The 22,394-nt window shown below is 46.0% G+C and overlaps 1 protein-coding gene across 2 annotated transcripts; it reads right to left on the bottom strand.

Annotated features, from left to right (window-relative positions):
• Positions 1-919: 919 nt before the first annotated feature.
• Positions 920-22,210, bottom strand: UQCC2 (ubiquinol-cytochrome c reductase complex assembly factor 2). Of its 2 annotated transcripts, none has more exons than XM_073810845.1 (4): positions 22,051-22,210; positions 4,779-4,867; positions 3,870-3,939; positions 920-1,100 (listed from the first exon to the last, which is right to left on the bottom strand). In XM_073810845.1, the coding sequence occupies exons 1-4, from the start codon at positions 22,142-22,144 to the stop codon at positions 973-975; spliced, it is 381 nt and encodes a 126-aa protein (XP_073666946.1). In that variant the 5' UTR covers positions 22,145-22,210; the 3' UTR covers positions 920-972. The 2 variants fall into 2 exon arrangements, with proteins under 2 accessions (XP_073666946.1, XP_019786962.1); XM_019931403.3 differs by having other exon boundaries at positions 4,779-4,853; positions 22,051-22,208.
• Between the last annotated feature and the right edge of the window lie 184 nt (positions 22,211-22,394).

Genomic DNA, 22,394 nt, shown 5'->3' with positions numbered 1-22,394 from the left:
GCCCTGCCTGCTGGCCTAACCTTGGGCTCTTGGGAGATGCTGAATGCCATCCTGTCTTGCACAGATTCCGGGACAGAACTGTACTACGGGATAACTGGTTTCTATCATAATCCTATGAATTTTATTTTATGCATTTCAAAACACAGTGAGGAGTCCAGGTAAAATGAGGTTAAGAACCCACTTCCACTTCTTCCCAACAAGGGGTGCTGTCGGCCCTGCCCTACCCCTTCTCTCAGCTCTGTTCTTGACAAGAAACCTGAAGTAGGGAATGTAAACATCTACTGGTAAGAGCTAAGGTCCCGTGGAGTAATAAGGTGACCCTGTGCGTGTCCCCGGCCAGGGGAGGGGGCCTGCCATGTGGCCTCCCACAGAACCCGCCCCGAGTGCTGAAGCCGACTCAAGCCGGGGCCCTGCCTGGCCTGTTGGTAGCTCTACTGTGCCCCTTAAGCCAACTTGGAACATGGCTTTTCTGCAAGGTCAGGGGCAGAGGACTGAGCTCTGGCCTTCTGAGTCAGTGGGGAGGAGGGCCAAGCAGGCTTTTCTCATCCCTCTGTCATACACCTCCTGCTGCTTTCTGTTTGCAACAGGACGCCTTCTTCAGTACTGAATGCTATTTTTGGCTCTCTCCCAGGAGCTCCTAAAACAAAAGAGAGCCTGTGAATCTTGCCAGGAGCCAGCCAGACCTCTGTTGGCAGGTGGGGCTCCTGTGGCCGTGCAGGAAGCACCTTGCCCAGAGGGCCCGTCACCATCCCTTCTCAGGCCCAGACGGAGACCCGCACTTCCTCTCCTGGAGGACATCCTAGCCTGACTGGTGGGCGGGCGGATGCTCAACTGGCGTCCCTCCTCAGGCCAGAGCTTTCTTTACAGCAACAAGGGCTTCCTTTCTTGTGAAGGCCAGATGAGATTCCCAAACTACAAGGAAAGGGAAATCAGGGCATTTTATTGATAATGGCAACGTCCACGACTTTACGCTTAGGTATGTGGGCGTGTTAAGGCCCGAGCCCAGGCCTTATGCTTCTCCTCGGGATCCCTGGGGGCAAACTTCTCCTGCAGTTTCTTCCACATGCCTTTATTCATCTCCTTAAACTCTTCCAAGGTATCTGTAAAAGGAGAAGACAACGAAAAAAGGCTGAAGTCTAAAATGATTACACAGGTTGGCCCCACAGGGCTTTCGCCACACAGGCATGTCTCGCTTTTCACAGTATGTTCCTAAGAAAGGGAAGTGTAGCCCCAACTTCTGATCAGCAAATCAGGCAGGGTAACAGACAGATAAATGCAAGTGTGGATGAGCACTTGTGCACCAGAGACCGTCCTTACAGTGGCCTCTGTTCACATCCAATTATCATTCACCATCTAAGCAGGGCCCTCTCCGCTCTGCTCCACGTGAGCAAAGAAAAGGCGCTGTAGCATCAGCTACACAACGCACAGGCCCAGAGGCTTATCTCAAAACTTGGCCTGAGCCACACAGACCTTACTGTCCATTTTACAGATGTGGAAACTTGAGGCAGAGTGAGGTTAAGGAACTTGAGCAGGCTACACGGCTAGGAAGTGGTGGAGCTGGGATTTGACCCCAGACACTTGGGTCCACCCCACGCTGTGGAGTTGAGCAGGCACCCGGGAGGGAGCTGGACCTGGGCCCCCATCCCTGCCCACCATTTCCACACTGGGTCCCCTCAAGCAATCAGTTAACTCTCTGAGCCTCGGGTTCCTCATCTGCAAAGTGGAGATCAAAACACCTGCCTCAAAAGTTGTGAGTCTTAAAGTAAATAATGGAGGTGACGTACCTGGCACCTGGCCCACACTCAAGAAAACGTAGCCATCTTCACAGGCGTGAAGGCAGCGGGAGCTGGTGGGAGCCAGTGGGGCCTCTGTTTAAAAACATACATCCACCCCTCCCCCCTCCCCCCTAAAGGCAGGGTTTCTCAGTGACATTTGGGGCCAGTGACATTTGGAGCCAGATAATTCTTTGTTGTGGGGCTGACCTGGCACTGCAGGAGCATCTTGGCCTCTACCCACTAGATGTCAGTAGCAAACTGCCCTTTCCCCCGCAAGCTGTGACAACTAAAGTGGTCTCCAGACATTGCCACAGGTCCCTGGGGGACAAAATAGCTCCCGGGTTGAGAACCACTGGTATAAAGTCTGTCCAGGGCTAAAGTTCTATGATACCTAATTTTACTTGTATTTTAAGTTTAGATTTTCACATTATTTAAATTTCATAGCCTGGATTTTCATCTCTTAATAAAACTTCTGGAGAAAAAGAATAGCTTTTCTGAACAAAAAGGTAACTTACATCATCTATTAACATTTATTGTCAGTGGGCTCTTGACTAAATTAGGACACGCACTGTACCCCGGCCAGCATTCCACCCTGGGACTTTTCCAGAAGTCCAGCTTCCTTCGTGGGGCACAAAACGGATGCCGAGGCCTCCTTCAGAGACTCCTGGGACCCCAAGCCAGGATGGACACACTCGGGACCTAGACTGCGGCCACATTTCTGACTTGCCAGGCCCTCAAATCCTCATGACAAACACTGCAAGGTGTCCTGCCCTGTCAGAGGAAACACTCAGTAAGCTTATTCCACAGAGTCACAACAAAAATAAGAGGCTTGCTGTGAAAGCAAATTATCAGCTAATTTCCTAAGGCTGAACTCCCAGCCACGACAAGCTGCAGCACAGGCCAGTGGTGGGGAGTCGTACATCTCCCCCTCCTTGGCTATGGCCCGTTGTCTCCGAACTCAGACGTCCCGAAGTTAACCAAGAGGCAGAGGCTGAGCCTCTGGAACTTCTTTCCATTCTAATTTCAAGTTCAAACTTTGCTCAAACTCTTCGGGGTCCTCACAATGACACTGTGCATCGATGCTGGTAATTACATGAGCCCAGGGACATGGGGGTACCATTTGTTTATATATATGTGTATGTGGGTGTGTATACACACACACATACACACTTTAAAAAAAATTGCCAATAAAGTGATTCTGCCTGGCCAAAATATCTCTACCCCAGTTTTCCAGAGAGTAAATATAAAAATAGTATCAGTCAACATACAATAGCAGATGACACCACCAGGTTTTAATCTGTTGAGAAGGTTAAGAGTTTTCTGGAAGCCTAAATTCTCAAACCTTAGTTGCTGAAGGCTGCCAGAGGAATAGGAAAGAGAAATTTCTAGAGTACCAGGAGGCAATGTTTCAGGGCCGTGCCCTCCCAGAAAAGGTTAGCCTATTTTTATATGTGGTATCCTTGGCAATAAAAATAGTTAATTTTCCAGAACCTGCCTGTTTCAACCCAGGCTTCCCCTGCCACCACCCGCCACGTCCCCCTTCAGTGACAATGGAGATGGGGAAGTAAGGAGGGGCCGGGCTAGACAGGGTTTTTCCTTTCTTGTTAATCGGTCTATCAAGGACTCCAAACCATACCTAGTTAAACCCATATCTAACCCACAGACCACGTCCCCTGGGTCAGATAACTCTTAGGCGGATATCCCCATACACGTCTATTGAATGGCTTTTTGTTTTAATTAAAACCCTCATGTTTATAAAGCCCCCTTAGGGCCATAAAGATAAAATTATTTTCCTTCCATCCTGATTTCAACTACTTCCATTTGGCAAATACATATTCCCCTGTTCCCTGCTGCCCAGCCTTGAATTTAAAAGCTCTAAAGATGGATTTGCTTTTTTTAAATAATGCCTTTGACCTTCTCCGTGTTCTGTGGCCAAAAAAGCATGAGCCCTGTAGCTTCAGAATCTCCTGTGGGCTATTCCACAAGACTTTCCATCAGGCAAAACTGTCTTATTAGACAATTCCCCTTGGCCGCTCAAACACAAAGACTCATTTGCAAACCAACCAGAAAGGGCAGCAGCTGTGCTTTCCATACCTGTGGACAGGATCAGTTTGTATTCTTCCAGGGACAGACCACTGAAGCTTGTGTCTCTGGGGCGAGGGTACTGGTCACACGGGGCAGAGGGGAAGAGAGAAGGAGGGGAGAGAAGATTAGTTCTGCAGCACAACCCGGGACTAGATGATCCTGGACAGAAGCCACGCTCTAACTGCAGTTCACAGGCCATGGGTGTCTGGAGGCCAGAAGGAGAAGCGCAACGCCACCTGGAGGCCAAACCAGTCCGGTCTGGAGAGGCGGCTCTGACGTGAACACGCACCCGAACCCTCTGGAAAATGCAGGCTGGGCCTCGGGAGCCTGGGTGGGGCCTATGATTCTGCATTTCTAACCAGCCCCCGGGTGGTGCCCATGCTGCTGCTCACAGACCACACTTTGAGCAGTGAGGATTTAGAAGAAATCCCCTCTTCATACAGACTAGGCATTTGGCCATGTAAATCTGTGGTTACTGAGCACATTTCTCAAGCCTGGGGAAAAAACACACTAAACGGAATTTGACAGCAATCATGTCAGGGCCGAGCAGAGGTCCAGCTTTGTCTGACAGGACTTTCCCAGTCACCCCATCTTTATCACCGGAGCGTGGGGAAGACCAGTTCTGTCAGAGGGGGTGGGAAAATATGTGTGAGATCCAAGAGTTGTCAGATACACCCGGAAGCATCCACTGGCATATAAAACACATGGCTTTTCTTCAAAATTAAAAACGGCTTTCATTTAGGTGACCTAAAAGCCTCTACCAGGTGCCTTAGTCGGCTTGGTTGAAATTACTGGTTACATTTGAAAGTAGCAAAACCACAATTCTTTACAGAACATCGTATAATCAGATTTCACTCACTCTTATTGGTCATCTCCAGTCGGAGGGCTGGGGACAACACAAAAGACTGGCCCACTCACCTTGTGTTTGTAGTAGTTTGCGTGGAGCCGTGCTAAGCTCTCGTACATCTGATCACAGGCCTCAGGCTCTGAAACCTGAAAAACAAAACCTCCAAGAAAGTGAGCAAATGAGCCCTGCCCCCACACGGGTCTGTACCGTATGCCTCCAGGAAGGACAGGAAGCAGGTCTGCAGCTCAGAGCTGGCTTCTCTGACCACAGGCCCCACGGTCAGAAATCACCTTTTTGGAATAATGGCTCCACCTCAGCAGCTCCCCAACCTGCAGGAAAACTCAACTGGCAAACAAACATTTGCTGAACACCTGTGACTTGTGAACCAGCAAGCCACCGCGGTGGGAGGCACTGCGGTAAAAACACAACACTCCAGGAGTGCTAGGGGCAATGTGGGCCACAAGAAGTCAGAGGAGGTCAGCGGATCATGGAAGTGAGACTAAGCTGGTTTCTGAAGGACGCACAGGAGCTGGGGAGAGTGGAGGGGGCCTTCCTGGTGGGGGCGGTTGCATGAGCAGGGCAGAGGAGGCAGGGATGCTATCTATACCTATGCCTCACACCAGACCATCTGGCTGAGGGCCTGAACATGCAGGTAAAAGAGCCTGGGTGGGAGAAAAAGAAAGAGCTTTTTGAATTAAACCTTCAATATGAAATGTATTAAATAAAGATTCTTTTATGAAAGGAAAAAAAATCATCTGAGCTTTCATCTGTGGTAAGTGGGGAGCTGTTGAATTTTACAAGGAAAGAAACATGAAGAAAGTAGTATTTTAGGATGAAACAGGTGAACTGAGGAGAACCAAGAGGGAGAATCCAGTTAGGTCCTGTTAGGAAGCCTTGCAAATAGAAAGGGGAAAAGAAAGCAATACTCCGGATGGCCCTGCTGGAAGTTCCAGGGAACGCGGGCAACATGCAGATGAGAGGTGGGTTTTTCCCTCTCATACCTCTTAGAAAGTTTTCCCTTCCTTCTGCCTTTGCCACTATTTAGCTACAGTTCCTTATATTATTCTGCCAAGAATTCTGAAAGCTCCCCAGGATGAAACTTTCTCTTCAATGTTTTTTCCCAGAATTCAAATGATGGATTTTTCCAACTTAAATCCTTTCTCGAAGAAGGCAGAGCATAAATAAATCAGTAGTTAAGCATTTTAATAGGCAGCTCCACTTCTGCCTCCGTGTGCATGTCAAATAAGGTCCCCACTTTACAGCAAACAAAAAAGACAATCCTGTCATTGAGTTCCACTCAATCCATCCCCAGGTTCAGGCCACCCATCATGAGAACGCCCAGGTAGCCACATCAGAAGAGAAAGGGTGATGGGCTGAGGAGGCAGCCAGTGTTTGTTGACTAATGATCAAAGGCATTATTTGAGTGCACTGGGGCTAAAGGCTGAAAAAGAAGAACGGATATTAACACATGAGTCTGACTCCCTATCGGGCGGTGCTTCCAAGGAAAGTCCAGCTGGAACATAATTCTGCAGCATACACTTTGGGGGAAAGCGTTTTGAATGTTCTGTCTTCAGCAGGGCATGCAAAACTAAGAGCTAACCAGACGATAGACGAACAGAAGGCACAAGATGCAAAAGGAAAAAGAGGGTAACACCAGCCAAACTTTTAAAGAATATTATGTAGATTATCAAAAGATAATTGTGCATTTCATCATTTGCTTGCCCTCTTCATACCTGTACAGATGTGTCTGCTTATAAATTTAAGAGAACCTACAGTGTGCCCAGCCCATGTAAGAGCAGGTGTGCATAGCTGTGGGGAGCTGTGGAGTCCAACTGCCTGCATTTGGATCTCATCCCTTACCAGCTAAGGGGTACTGGGCAAATCACTCCATCTCCCAATGCCCCCAACACTTAAAAAAAAATTTCCCACTTTTCCTTTATCCTTCTCTATATCTATATATACATAATATTTCAGTATGTTTCCTAAGAACGACATTCTCTCATATAACCACAGTTCCATGACCAAATTCAGGACATTTAACATTGATACAACACTTCTATCTGTTCCATTGTCCATATTCCAACTCTGTCAATTGTCTCAGTAAAACTCTTTATAGCAAAAAACAGTCCTTTAGGCCCAGGATCGCCTCCTGCACTACCTGTCACGTTTCTTTCTCCTTGCAGCCAGGACACCTCCTCGGCCTTTGTCTTCCCAGCATTGGCATTTTTGAAACATACTGCCCAACTTAACTTTTCTTTTAAAAGAAAAGATAATAATTGTCCCTATTTCTGAGGGCGATGTGAGGATAAGTAAGGTAATGCCTGGACTGCTCTGAATTCAGGGCCAGGAACACTGATGAATGTGAGGGATTAGTCTTGGTTACTATTAGTAGTAAATAGTTATAGTAAACACAGGCCTTTACTGCACTAACTACAAGGCGAAAGAAGACTTCAGGACGATCCCGGTGACAGCGGAATGAGGGGTGCGTGGAGGGCCCCTGACACCATCAGCGGAGCCAATGAAGCCCTGCCAAGGGTCACGGCGAGGGTGGGCGGAAGTTACCAGTAGGACGTGGGGCTCTCCAGGCACAGGACCAGCTCATGCACACGCCCAGGGGACAGCAATTAGGACACATCAGCGGATCAGTGCTGCTGGTGTGACTGCCGGGTATGGCTGGAGGTGAAGTGATGAAGGGATGGAAAATCACCGAAGCTTCACTCTGTCCCTGACTGGACCTCCGGCCCTGAGCTTGATGGCTCTCAGTGGTCCCCAAGTGTTTCATGATCAGCTTGGTGGGGATCACGCACTGACCCTTGGTCTCTGCTGAGCGAGTGGCTGTCTGCAGCACCTGTCCTCCACCTGATGGCCGTGCAACCCGACCTTCCCCTCCCACCACCACCGACCACCCTCCCAACCCAGCTCTTAATTAAGAAAGGCATTCACAGCACTGCCTCTGCCCAGCGCCTCTCTCCTGGGCTCCCTCACTGCCGGCAGACCACCAACACATTGTGTCCTCACCAGACCCGCGCTCCCACCAGATCCTCACCTTCAGAGATGCTGCCAAAAGGAGTCCCCTCCTGCCTTTCCTCCAAATCTAACGGTGAGAGCTGGCGGGAGGGCTGCTCAGCCACCTCCGTCTGTACCCTCGGTGGGGCGAGCAGGGTGTCTCCTTCCTGCTCAGCTTTTCCCACCTCCGACAGAAAAGTAGGGCAGAGGGGAGGGACACAGAGAGAGAGGATGGGGTCACCGTACAGAGCATTACTCAAAAACCAAAGTGACCCTCTGTGTTCCCTGAACCTCTCAAAAGTCCTTCAGTATTAAAGAGACAGTCTCCCAGATACTTTCCATAAAGCCTGGAGCCTCAAAGAATAATCTGAGAAGCACCTATAAATAACAAATCACCAAAAAAGGACCTTGTCACCCAATTTCTCATCTGAGGTCAGAAGGTGTCTGTACGAGGCTGTAAAAGTAGCTCAGTGGAGGTGATGAGAGTTTGAGGTACGGCAACTTCAGGCCAAGTTATTACTGCCTAAGCAGAGATGGAGCCAAGGCCAGTTCTGGGTTCCTAGTCACACCCAATCCAAGCTCAGCAATTACAAAATTGTCTTATTTACTACTTAAAAGTACATCAATAGAAATGCTTGTCTAATTCCGGAAGCCTCACCACATACCTACATCCTACACTCTATTCACAGACTCCAGCGCAAACATCGCTGAATTTTGAAATACGCAGTTTTCCCGATGAAGTGTACTGTGCACTTTTAGAAATATTCTTATATACAAGCTTTAAACTACCTGATTTTGCATTCACACCTAATGAGATTATGGACATTTTAGGACTAATAGCAAAGCTGGGTTTAAAAAAGGCAGCAGTGGGATATTATGAAAAATTCAGCTCTGCTCCCTAAATTTGAATAAAATAGATGTTCAAGTGACAAAGTGTCCTTTTCGGCTCTCTTTTGGCTCCTTTTGCATTTCCCCTGCTCAGTCGTCAGTAAATTTCTCTTTACCATATTAAACTTTTATACATACAAATCTACATCACTGCCGCAGGCACTGATTTTGATTTTCAAAATTGAATTTTGGGTGGTACAGTGGCCCCTATTCCAGTCACACAAAGGGATGCATAAGCACTTTTGGGAACGTGTTGCAAATTGCTTTGCTAATTAAGGTACAGCTGGATTCAGTCCAGAAGGATCTATGAGGAAAGGTTTTCATGACTTGGTAATGAACTTCTGAAATGAGTTCATTCCATTATGGGAGTCTATTCCCTTGAATTCAACTGAAAATCTATTTCTTGAGCATCTACTATGTAGAGAGCTCTGCTAGGCGGCTGTGAGGGGACATAAAGACCCAGCCTCGGCTCCAGAGAAGTTGGCAATCAAGCTGAGACAAGAAGATACACACACATTGAAAATAAAAAATGACCAGGACAGAGTGTAACTGAGTGCCAAGAGTTACAGGAGATCAGGAGCAGGAGCTAGTTACCAGGCCTGGCTCACATGGCAGGTGTGGTTCCCTTACAGGGCAGGTTTGCGTTTCACTGCAGTGACAGGTCACAGAGTGATGGGGAGTCAGAGTCTCTCACTTTGAGGAGTGTAGACTTCAGAGCTGGGCAGAATGGGGATCAGAGGAGGGACTGGGAGGAAGAGGCATGAAAAGGCAGGGGGACAAGGATGGTCCAGGCAGGCAGGGTCTTAAGCTGCGCCAAGGAGTGCTTCAAGGCCTGGGAAGCCACCAGATTCTTGACAAGTTCTGTGTCTGGGCTTTGGTCCACAGTGCACTAGGTTCTCAAAGGTTAAGAACCTGGGAGCAGAGATCAAGATGGCAGAATAGAAGGACGTGGAGCTCACGTCCTCCCACAAATACATGAAAGACACATCTACATGTTGAAAAATTCTCACAGAATACCCACTGAACACTGGCAGAAGATCTCATACAACCAAAGCCGCAAGAAAGATCACCACATAACCAGATAGGATGAAAGAAAAAAAAAAAAGCAGGAATCAGGACGGGACCTGTGCCCCGGGAGGGAGCTTTCAAAGGGGAAAGGTTCCTTTACCCTGGGAACCCCCTTCACTGACTGGGAGGTCCACTGGACAGATAGGGAGCCTCAGAGGAGAGCACAGCAGCCGGCCTGTGGCAGGCAGGACAGAGGGAGACCAGCACAGACAGTCCACGCTACCTTGCTGCACTTCCCAGCCCAAGACACATGCCTGCTGGTGTGCGGAGCGGCTGGGGGCTGGAACTCGGGCTTCAGAGGACTCACTCTGGCTGCGCAGAGACAGCCTGAAGTGCTTGGAGTGTGGTCCGGGGCGAGGCTGGGGGTGCTGTGTGCAGGATGGAGCCCAGGTCTACTGTCAACGTGCGTGTGAAGCGGGCGGGGCGTAACCCCACCACAGCGGCCTCATTCTCTGGGTGCTCACGGCAGGCACGGCTCCGCCATTATGAGCTCTGGGAGCACACAAGCGCCAGTGGGTTGCCAACACGCAGAGGTAGGGCTGAAATCTGAACCGATTCCTGGCGGGTGCGTGACTTCAGCAAATTCACGCCAGCGGCAGCGTCTACAGGACATCTGAGCTGATTACTGGCACTCCCCCAGCTGAGGCAGGTCTAGGGCCAGCAAAAACAAACTTTGTGGGCACGCACACGCAGAAGCACGGCTGATATCTGAGCTGATTACTGGTATTCCCACAGCAGAGGTGGGGCCGAAGGCAGTGTCAACAACAGTGTACTTTTTGAGCACGCACACCAGGTGACAGGAGATGTTACAGAGTGCATGTCCGGGCAGACAACTCCTGGGGAGGAATACACAGCAGTTCCTTTCCCAGTGGGAGCACTCCTGTCCCACCTACCTCACACCACAGTTTAGGACCGGATCTGGGGGCTTCTACTTCAACAACTGGGGAGCAGACCCTGCCCCTGATAGGGCTGTGACAACCACAGAGCAAAGAGGAGGCCCTGTCCAACATCCAGTGCAGGCTCTGGTCCCCACAACAATCACACCCCCTATCAAGGGGAGAAGGGCCAGCACACCCTGAGGAAAGACATGGCAGGCATCCACACCAAAAACAGCCTTTGCACCAAAAATATTAGACTCACACAGGCTACACAGGGGTGTTTCCACGTAAAAACAGCCCTCCATGACCACAGTAGATAATGTTTCCCCTAAATTCATAGAGTCAGAGTAATATAAGTAAAATGAAAAAGCAGAGGAACCACTCCCAATTATAAAAACAAGAGAAATCCCCTAAAAAAACAAACAATGAAACAGACCTCTCCAGTCTACCAGACGCTGAGTTCAAAAAGAAGGTAACAAAAATGCTGAAGGAGCTAAGAAAAGCCATCGACAGCAATGCAGATCACTGCAACTAAGAACTATAGAGGAGGCAATCAAAATCAGACAACTTAATTGCCGAGATGAAAACTGAGCTAAAGGCAATATATAGAAAACTAAATAATGCAAAATGAATTAGTGATTTGGAAGACAAAATAATGGAAATCACCCAATCAGAACGGCAGACAAAAAGACAAATGAAAAAAAAAAATGAAAGCAATATAAAAGACCTATGGGACACAAAGCGTGCCAATCTAGGCATAATAAGGATCCCAGAAGAAGAAAGAGAAAAGGGAATTGAAAATGTATTTAAAGAAATTATGGCTGAAAATTTCCCAAACCTAAAGAAGGAAACAAATATTGAGGTACAGGAAGCACAGAGGGTCCCAAACAAGATGAACCCAAGCAGACCTACACCAAGACATATCATAATTAAAATGGCAAAAGTTAAAAAGAGAGGATTTTAAAGGCAGCAAGAGAAAAACAAAGAGTAAGTTACAAGGGAACCCCCATAAGGCTATCAGCTGATTTCTCTATAGAAACTTTGCAGGCCAGAAGGGAGTAGCAAGATATATTCAAAGTCCTGAAAGGGAGAAACCTGCAACCTATGATACTCTACCCAGCAAGATTATCATTTATAATAGAAGGAGAGATAATGAATTTCTCACACAAGCAAAAACTAAAAGAATACAGCAATACTAGACCTAACCTAAAAGGAATACTGAAAGGTCTTCTCTAAATAGAAAAGAAGAAAGAATCTATAGGAAAGGGAAAATCACAATAGGAAAAGCAAATATATGAAAGGATTGTAGATCACTTAAATAAACCAGAACATACATTAAAAAAAAAAAAAATCAAAAAAAAATTTGTGGAAGCAATTATAACTACAATGAATGGCAAAAGGATAAACATGAAAATGTAAAATAGGACATCAGAATCAAATTGTTCTTACTTGGGAGAGGGGAGTAAGAAAATGTAGATTTTTTGGAATGTGTTTAAGCTTATATGACTACCAGTCTAAAGCAAGCAGATACAGTAATGGGTTAACATACTTGAAAACCAGGGAAACCACAAATCAAAAACATACAACAGATTCACAAAAAACAAAAAGAAGAGAACTCAAGTGTAATACAAATGAAAACCATCAAACCACAAAAGGAAAAACAAAAAGAAAGGAACAAAGAAGAAATACAAAATCAACTGGAAAACCAGATTTAAAATGGCAATAAATACATACCTGTCAATAATTACCTTAAATGTCAATGGACTATATGCTCTGACCAAAAGACACAGAATGGCAGATTGGATAATAAAACAAGAGCCTACAACACGCTGCCTACAAAAGACCCACTTTTGGGCGAAGGACACCCACAGACTGAAAATGAGGGGATGGAAAAAGATATTTCACGCAAACACAAATCACAAGAAGTGGGGGGGTCACAATATCATATCAGACAAAATAGACTTTAAAACAAAGGCCATAGGGACTTCCCTGGTGGCACAGTGGTTAAGAATCCACCTGCCAATGCGGAGGACATGGGTTTGAACCCTGGTCCGGGAAGATCTCACATGCCATGGATCAACTAAGCCCATGAGCCGCAACTACTGAGCCTGTACTCTAGAGCTCAAGAGCCACAACTACTGAGCCTGTGTGCCACAACTACTGAAGCCAGCATGCCCAGAGCCATGCTACGCAACAAGAGAATCCACCGCAATGAGAAGCCTGCACACCACAATGAAGAGTAGTTCCTGCTTGCTGCAACTAGAGAAAGCCCGCGTGCAGCAACGAAGACCCAACGCAGCCAAAAATAAATAAATAAATAAATTTATTTAAAAGAAAAACAAAACCCAAAACAAAGGCCATAAATAAAGAGAGATGCTATATAATGACAAAACAATTGATGCAAGAAGAGGATATTACACTCATTAACATGTATGAACCCAATATATGCTTTAGGAGCCCCTAAATACATAAAACAAATACTAACAGACATAAAGGGAGAAATTGATGGGAATAAAATAAAAGTAGGAGATTTTAACACCCCACTGACATCAACAGACAGATCTTCCAAACAGAAAATCAATAAGGCAACAGAGATCCTAAATGACACAAGAGAACAGTTAGACTTAATTTGGTATTTTCAGGACACTACATCCAAAAAAACCAGAATACACATTCTTTTCAAGTGCACATAGCACATTTTCTAGGGTAGACGACATATTAGGACACAAAACAAGCCTTGATAAATTTAAGAGGACAGAAATTATTTCAAGCATCTTTTCTGACCATAATGGCATGAAACTAGAAGTCAACCACAGAAAGAGAAATGAGAAAAAAAACCGATTACACAGAGACTAAACAAGTTATTAAAAAACCAATTGGTCAATGATGAATTCAAAGAGGAAATTAAAAAATACCTTGAGACAAATGACAATGAAAATACAACCATATAAAATCTATGGGATGCAGCAAAAAGCATTTCTTAGAGGGAAGTTCATAGCAATACAGACCTTCCTCAAAAAAACAAGAAAAATCTCAAATAAACAACCCAACCTACCACTTAAAAGACTTAGAAAAAGAAGAACAAACAAAACCTAAAGTCAGCAGAAGGAAGGAAATAATAAAGATTAGAGAGGAAATAAATAAGATAGAGATTTTAAAAAAAAGAAAAAAAATCAATAAAACCAAGAGCTGGTTCTTTGAAAGAAAAAAATCAACAAACCTCTGGCTAGGCTCACCAAGAAGAAAAAAGAGGGGACCCAAATAAACTAAGTAAGAAATGAAAGAGGAGAAATAACAACTGATACCACAGAAATACAAGAAGCCATAAGAGAATACTATGAACAATTATATGCCAACAAACTGGACAACCCAGAAGAAATGGACAAGTTTCTAGAAACATACATCCCACCAAAATTGAATCAAGAAGAAATAGATAATCTGGGGGTTTTCTGGCCACGCTGCATGGCTCACGGGATCTTAGATCCCTGACCAGGGATCGAACCCAGGCCATGGCAGTGAAAGTGCCAAGTCCTAACCACTGGACCGCCAGGGAATTGCCAAGGAGAAATAGATAATTTGAACAGACTGATCACTAGAAGTGAATCTGTAATAAAAAAAAAAAACTCCCTGCAAACAAAAGTCCAGGACCAGATGGCTTCACTAGGGAATTCTACCAAACATACAAAGAACTTAAACTGATCCTTCTCAAACTCTTCTTCAAAAGACTGAAGAGAAGGGAACACTCCTAAAGTCATGTTATGAAGCCACCATCACCCTGATACCAAAACCAGACAAAGACACCACCAAAAAAGAAAATCACAGGCCAATATCTTTGATTGATATAGATGTAAAAATTCTCAATAAAATACTAGCAAACCAAATCCAACAACATATAAAAAGGATCATACACCATGATCAGGTTAGATTCATCCCAAGTTAACAAGGATGGCTCAACATATGCAAATCAATCAGTATGACACACCACATAAACAAAGGAAAAGACAAAAACCACATGATCGTCTCAACAGATGCAGAAAAAGCATTTGATAAAATTCAACATCCATTCATGATTAAAAACTCTCACCAAAGTGGGTACAGAGGAAACATATCTCAACATAATCAATGCTCTTTTTGACAAAACCACAGCCAGCGTAATACTCAACAGTGAAAAACTGAAAGCCTTCCCACTAAAATCTGGCATGAAACAAGGATGCCTACTCTTACCACTTCTATTCAGCATAATATTGGAAGTCCTAGTCACAGCAATCAGACAAGAAAAAGAAATAAAAGGTATCCAAATTAGAAGGGAAGAGGTAAAAATTGTCATTATATGCAGATGACATGATACTCTATACAGAAAACCCTAAACACTCAACACAAAAACTTTTAAAGCAGATAAATGAATTCAGCAAGGTAGCAGGATACAATATTAACATAAAGAAATCAGTTGCATTTCTCTATATCAGAAAGAGAAAGTTAAAAAAATCCCTATTAAAATCACATCAATATATATATATATAACATAAAACCACCCAGGAATAAACCTGACCAAGGAGGTAAAAGACTTATATGCTGAGAACTATAAAACACTGATATAGGAAACTGAAGATGATTCAAAGAAATGGAAAGATATCCCATGCTCTTGCATTGGAAGAATTAAAACTGTTAAATTGGCCATATTATCCAAAGCAATCTACAGATTTAATGTGATCCCTATCAAATTAACCATGACATTTTTCACAGAACTAGAATAAATAATCCTAAAATTTATATGGAACCACAAAAGACCCAGAATTCCAAAGCAATGCTGGGGAAAAGGAACAAAGCTGGAGGCATAACCCTCCCTGACTTCAGACAATACTGCAAAGCTACAGTAAACAAAATAGCATGGTACTGGCACAAAAACAGACATACAGATCAATGAAACAGAATAGAGAGCCCAGAAATAAGTCCACACACCTACAGTCAATTATTCTTCGACAAAGGTGGAAGAATATACAATGGAGAAAAGACATTCTCTTCAGCAAGTGGTGTTGGGAAAGCTGGAGAGCCTCATGTAAATCAATGAAGTTAGAACACTCCCCACAACATACACAAAAATAAACTCAAAATGGCTTAAAGACTTAAATATAAGACATGACACTATAAACTCCTAGAAGAGAGAACACAGGCAAAACATTCTGACATAAATCATACAAATGTTTTCTTAGGTCAGTCTCCCAAGGCAAAAGAAATGAAAGAAAAAATAAACAAATGGGACCTAATCAAACTTAAAAGCTTTTGCACAGCAAAGGAAACCATAAACAAAACAAAAAGACAACCTATGGACTGGGAGAAAATATTTGCAAACATTGCAACTGACAAGGGCTTAATTTCCAAAATATACAAACAGCTCATACACCTCAACAACAAAACCAACAACCCAATCGAAAAATGGGCAGAAGACCTAAATAGACATTTCTCCAAAGAAGAAATACAGATGGCCAATAGGCACATGAAAAGATGCTCAACATCACTAATTATTAGAGAAATGCAAATCGAAACTACAACGAGGTGTCACCTCACACCAGTCAGAATGGCCATCATCAAAAAGTCTACAAATAGGGCTTCCCTGGTGGCGCAGTGGTTGAGAGTCCGCCTGCCGATGCAGGGGACACGGATTCGTGACACGGATTCGTGCCCCGGTCCAGGAAGATCCCACATGCCACGGAGGGGCTGGGCCCGTGAGCCATGGCCACTGAGTCTGCGTGTCCGGAGCCTGTGCTCCGCAACGGGAGAGGCCACAGCAGTGAGAGGCCCGCGTACCGCAAAAAAAAAAAAAAAAAAAAAAAAAAAGTCTACAAATAACAAATGCTGGAGAGTGTGTGGAGAAAAGGGAACCTTCCTACTCTGCTGGTGGGAATGTAAATTGGTACAGCCACTATGGAGAACAGTAGGAAGGTTCCTTAAAATACTAAAAATAGAATTGCCGTATGATCAAGCAATCCCACTCCAGGGCATATATCTGGAAAAGACTAGAACTCTAATTAGAAAAGATACATGCACCCCAATGTTCATAGCAGCACTATTTACAATAGCCAAGACATGGAAGCAACCTAAATGCCTGTCGACAGATGAATGGATAAAGAAGATGTGGTACATAGATACAATGGGATGTTACTCAGCCATAAAAAAAGAATGAAGTAATGCCATTTGCAGCAACATGGATAGACTTGGAGATTATCATACTAAGTGAAATAAATCAGAGAAAGACAAATATCATATAACTTATTTGTGGAATCTAAAAAATGATACAAATGAACTTATTTACAAAACAGAAACAGATTCACCTACATAGAAAACAATCTTATGGTTACCAAAGGGGAGGCAGGGGAGGGATAAATTAGGAATTTGGGATTAACAGATACACACTAATATATATAAAATAAACAACAAGGACCTACTGTATAGCACAGGGAACTATATTCATTATTTTATAATAACTTATAATGGAAAAGAATCTGAAAAAGAACATATATATAGTATATACATATATAGTTTATATATAGTATAAAGGGGGTAACAGGTAACATCTTACAGAAAAATCTGAATGAACTTTTTGGCCAACCCAATATAACTGAATCGCTTTGTTGTACACCTGAAACTAACACAACACTATAAATCAAATATACTTAAAAAAAAAAAAAGAACCATTTACATTATGACCAATTTGGGAGGCAATGAGAAGAAGCCCTCATTGGGGCTGGGGCACACGCTGGAGTGTGGTGAGGCGGCGGGACACAGGCTGGATTAGACAACAGTGAAGGCCTCACAAAGCTGCATTACTCCAGAAGGCAACAGGCAGACCCAAAGATCTCTAAGTGGTAACCCACTGAAAGTGGTGGATAATCTAGCCCTCCAGGAGGAGCACCTACATCTCTAAACATGCCTAGAAAACTGCCATGCCTTGGTCTAAACACTACCTTAACTCCCTCCAGCTCCATCCGGAACTGGGGGAGAAAAAGAGATGGAGATGCCTGCATTCCCTCTCTGACATGATTCTCCTCACAATGGCTGTTTTGCAGTGGGCTCAATATTACAACTAAAAATCACATAATCTGGGCTTCCCTGGTGGCGCAGTGGTTAAGAGTCCGCCTGCAAACGCAGGGGACACGGGTTCGTGCCCCGGTCCGGGAAGATCCGACATGCCGTAGTGTGCCTGGGTCCGTGAGCCATGGCCGCTGGGCCTGCGTGTCCGGAGCCTGTGCTCCACAACAGGAGAGGCCACAACAGTGACAGGACCACTTACCGAAAAAAAAAAAAATCACATAAGTTCTCAGGCCCTTCCTCAATAACTGGACTTCAGAGGACCCACACACGGGGGTGGGTAACGCTGGATGGCATCACCACTGCCAACACACACAGGTCTACACCCCGCCACACTGAGCCACAGACCAGGCCCCGACTGGATGACTGAGAAAACAGAAAACCTTTGAATTCCCCTCTGAGGAGTTGGACGTATCACGTACATTACTGCCAATCCAAGACAAAGTTCAACTCCTTTCAAACGGGGCCGATATTATTTCAACCTGGGTATTTAATACAAGAACTCCCTGGTGGGCGAGCCCCTTCCTGGGTGGCTCCTCAGAGCTGTGCCCTGTGCTGGATAAGTGGGCGCTGCCACGGACCTTTTAGGAAGCTGCCTGTGCATCTAATGAACTCATTAGAAGAGTTTGCACCTTCCCCTGTACTTAAGTCAACAATTACTGTTGTTTTGCCACCTTCCTCCGTGTTGTGATTCTTTTATTAAGCTCTTGGGGCTGCAGGGAACATGCGTTCTCTTAGGGAAACTGAACTGAAAGGGGGCAAAATCCATAAACATTAGCTTTAAAAAACTGCACAATAGGATAGAGGGTGTAAGAGGTGTTTAGTGTGTTTCTGCTTCCCACCTCCTTCTTGGTGGGTTTAGGTGGACTGTGAGACTCCCCAAAGGGCAATCTGTGGTGGAATAAATGGAGGCAGTTATTTTTGTACCCTGGTTTCAAGTCTGAATGATTAATTTGCTTTCTAGTGGTTCTGGCTTTTCTGTGCTGGTGTCCCACCTGAGGACCATCTTTCTCCCCATCCACACTGGGTAGGTAGGGGCTGGGCCAAAGAAAAGCAGGTGGGTAAACAGAAGGATGTTTAATTCTTTGCCAAAACTGTCCATGGTCCAAAGAGGTCTTGAGCAGGAAGTGAGGGGAAGGGAGGGCTTGAAGTTCACGGAACAAGAGGCCTTTCTAACAAGAAGAAATAACTTGGGAGGAATGGGAGCTGAGGATAGTTCAGGCACAAAGAAGACAACGCTCACTTGTCTTGCCATTTAACTCCTGGGGAACCCCGAATAAGTTGTTTTTCTTTTCAGATTTTGTTTCTTCACCTGTAAAATGGGAACAGCGATGGTGACCTCAACTCAGCTGCACTAAGGAATAGACTAAATGAGACCATGCATGCAAGTGTGTCATGCACGCGTTCAGCGTTATTGTTCAGATGCAGGAAGCCACAAGGCTGAGAGCAGGACTGCCTGCTCCTCTCCTCTACAGGAACAAACACGCAGCGGAGGAGAGCTGCCTCCCCCTCTAGTCCTGTCTTTCTGGCACATGGCATAACCGAGGGGGAGCTCCGCATCGATCAGTTGACTGGGTCGAGTGCCTGCCCCTGGCTGCCAGCTTTCTCAAGTTCTTTATAAATGATCCGGGGGTGTCAGTGGGAGTGACTCACAGCACTGTTCTCAATTCCAGCAAGGGACTGCTCCTTCTAAAAATTACCACCAAGATTTACTAAGCCCAGGTGCATTCTTGGACGACATCAGGATGAGGTACCACAACAGTGGTCCTGAGTCATGTGCCTGCTGCCATCATGAGGCACTGGTTCACTCTACCAGGGATGCACTCATGAGCTGCTCTGGAACCATCAACCGAGCCATGACTTGCATCTGCAGCCATGACTCAAATTCGTGTGGGCCTTCTACTCATCAGAACTATCTGCCTAGGTGACGACAAAAGATGACAACTGCAAAAGAGAAAGCTCTACCCTCCTTTTCTGGCTCCTCTTACACTAACAGTCAAGCAGGTGAATGTCATACTCTCACCTCCCCAGGGATCTAGCCTCTGTCAGCTTCTCTGCTGGCTGGTTTCACCATTCGAATTTCATTAAAGCAAGTCACGTGTCTGTCCAACTGTAGGCTCCTTGGTGATAAGGACCAGGTTATGTCCCTCTTCTGTAGTTCCTGCAGTTCCCCGCACAGAGTAAGCTCACAAATTAATTCTCACCACTCAGGGCACAGACATATTCCCTTCTCACTCTTCACTACTTCTCTCCATCTAGTTCTGCTACATCTGCAACTATATTCAAATGATTTTTGTCTCATAAGCCATAACCAATCATTTATTTACCCATTCATTCAGACATTTACCGAGTGTCTTTTATGTGCCAGGAACTATGCTAGACACTGTGGGGAGAAAGATAAAAATAGCACCGTCTCTATTCTCAGGAAGCTCACACTGAAAATGTGAAGGGAGCATAGCCCTAGAAAGTCTATGGGCTATGGGATTTGCAGAGTTGGGACTATGACTCTTGCCTTCAAGATCTTTATACTACGGGCCAGTGAAGACCACTGTAAGAACTGTGAAGGCCCTCAGTGTTGTGTGGCACCCCAAACCCCCCCAACAAAGCCCTGAGCCAGACACTCCGTCCATGCCCACCACCCAGTCAGCACTTGGTTTCAATGATGCCACTGGGCATGTTGTCCTTGCTCCATTAGGTGGGCTGCTTTGGGTCTGGGTTGGGCTAAGTTGCCAAAAAGCCATGTTCCTGCTTTGACAGGTTGTGGCCAAATTTCGCAAAAGTCATTTCTTCAGGCTGTGTGTGTATGTGTCACATCTCATGTGTCTGACCTCTTGCCTGAGCCCCAGGCTCAAATATCCCACTGTCTACTTTGACATTTCCACTTGGAAGTAAATCCACTTTGCATCTCAAGTTTAACATGTCTTAACACCAAACTAAAGCTGTTCTTCCCACACCCCACCTGTTCCTCATCTCGTCTTCCCCATCTCAGTAAACTGCACCACCTTGCACCGAGTTGCTCAGGCCAAAACAATCTAGGTGTTATCCTTGGTTCCTCTTTCCCTTTATCCTATATCCAATACGTCAGCAAGTCCTGTTGATGCAACCTTCACATTGCAACCCCAAAGTGGCCACTTCCATCTCCTGTGTTGCCATCTTCATCCAAGCCACCACCATTTCCTGCCTGGGCTACCAGAGTGACTGTTTCTATTCTTGCCTCCCTATAATCCATTCACTGGTACAGCCAGAGTGATCTTTAAAAAAAACAGTAAACTAGGTCACATCAGCCCCCTGACTAAACCTCCCCAGAGGCTTCTCACTGGTCTTATGATAAAATCCAACCCCTAACCAGAGCCTGCCTATAAAACCCTACCGTGCCTGACTCCTGTCCTCCTCTGACTCAACTCTTAGAAAACGGCATTTCACTCACTACCCTTCAGCCACTTGGGCTTTCTTTCTGCTTCCTGCCTCAGGACCATTGCACTGCCTGAAAGAACACCAAGTGTTCATTGTTGGCTCATCGTCTTCCCTTAGGTCTCATCTATGTGTCACCTCCTCAGTAAGCCTTTATCTATCATAACTAATATTACCCTTTTACCATGCTCCTCTATTTCGTATCCATCATAGTACTTCTCTGCACTGCCCTATGTGTGTCTACTTGCTTATTGTGTCCTGAACTAGGACGTAAACTTAAATTTCATGTGGGCAGGACCTCATCTAATTAACTACTGTCTCCCCAGCAACCGGAACAGTTCCTGGCACATGGTGGGTGTTCCGTAAGTTTGTGCTGTACGAATGAACAAATCCCAGAAGTGCAGCACCAACCTGGAGGACAGCAAGAACACAGGTCTACTACTCACACACATGGGCACGGGGTGAGGACTCAAACCTGCCGCACGGGCTTACAAGGGCCCAGGAAGCACACCAAGGCTTAGCGGGGACCCTGCATAGGTCCTTGGGCATCAGCTCAATCACTGCACAACACTTCGAGGTAATGGCATCGTGTCAGGGGAGCAATAAGCCTATGACTGTCACCACCTAGGACTGGTGTTGTGGGACTCAACCCTGGCTGCACCCTGAATCATCGAGAGCTTTTAAAAACACTGAGGGCAAGGCCTCACCCCCAGAGTTTCTGATTCAATAAGGTCGTATGGTCCCAGGTATCTAGAGTTTTAAAAAGCTCCTCAGGAACCTCCAACGTGCAGCCAGGTGAAAGTACTGAGTAGAGGATAGGATCACCGCTCTCCGCAGTTTCCCCGGGCGTTAAGAGGGTCCCCGGGTACGCGCGGCCAGGGAGGAAAGGCGCGCGCAAGCGCGGGGCCCCGCCGCCAGCCCGCTCGTGGGCCCCGCCCTGCCTCCTCCTTTCCTCCCCTCGCCCCAACCGCCTCCCCGCCGCAGGCCGACCCCACAGTCTGGTCACCTGGGTGTTCTCTCCCTCCCGAAAGGCCTGCGCTACCCGCTGCCGCAGATAAGCGCCCAAGTCCCGGCCTCTTTTGGTCTCGTCCACTGGCCATTCCTCACAGAGTCTAAGAAAACGCCTGTAGCGGCTAGCCGCCATTTTGGGCCCTGCTTGTCTCCACCCCTGAGGGAGGAGTCGACGGGGACAGGTGGAGCTTGCGCACTAAGCGTCGCCGGCTTCCCGAAGAGGTGGGGTGGGAGGGAGGAGTGAGCATGCGCCACTTGGCCGGCGCCTTGCCGCTTTCCGGGAGGGGCCGCTGCTCCCCTGTCTCTGCAGGGCCGGCTGATTCAGTCTTCGTCCTCCTG

The sequence above is a fragment of the Tursiops truncatus genome, chromosome 10 (assembly GCF_011762595.2).
Source record: "Tursiops truncatus isolate mTurTru1 chromosome 10, mTurTru1.mat.Y, whole genome shotgun sequence".
Classification (NCBI taxonomy): Eukaryota; Metazoa; Chordata; class Mammalia; order Artiodactyla; family Delphinidae; genus Tursiops; species Tursiops truncatus.
Note: the sequence above shows the minus strand (reverse complement) of the source record. Positions and strands in the feature narration are given on the sequence as shown.

What these genes read in the sequence shown, in the direction of transcription:
- UQCC2 (XM_019931403.3), bottom strand. Translation starts at nt 22,188, where the DNA reads ATGGCGGCTAGCCGCTACAGGCGTTTTCTTAGACTCTGTGAGGAATGG. An exon ending in GGGAGGGAGAGAACACCCAG is followed by an intron (nt 4,854 to 22,050) that starts GTGACCAGACTG and finishes TTTGTTTTTCAG; the next exon opens with GTTTCAGAGCCTGAGGCCTG. An exon ending in CAAACTGATCCTGTCCACAG is followed by an intron (nt 1,101 to 3,869) that starts GTATGGAAAGCA and finishes CTCCTTTTACAG; the next exon opens with ATACCTTGGAAGAGTTTAAG.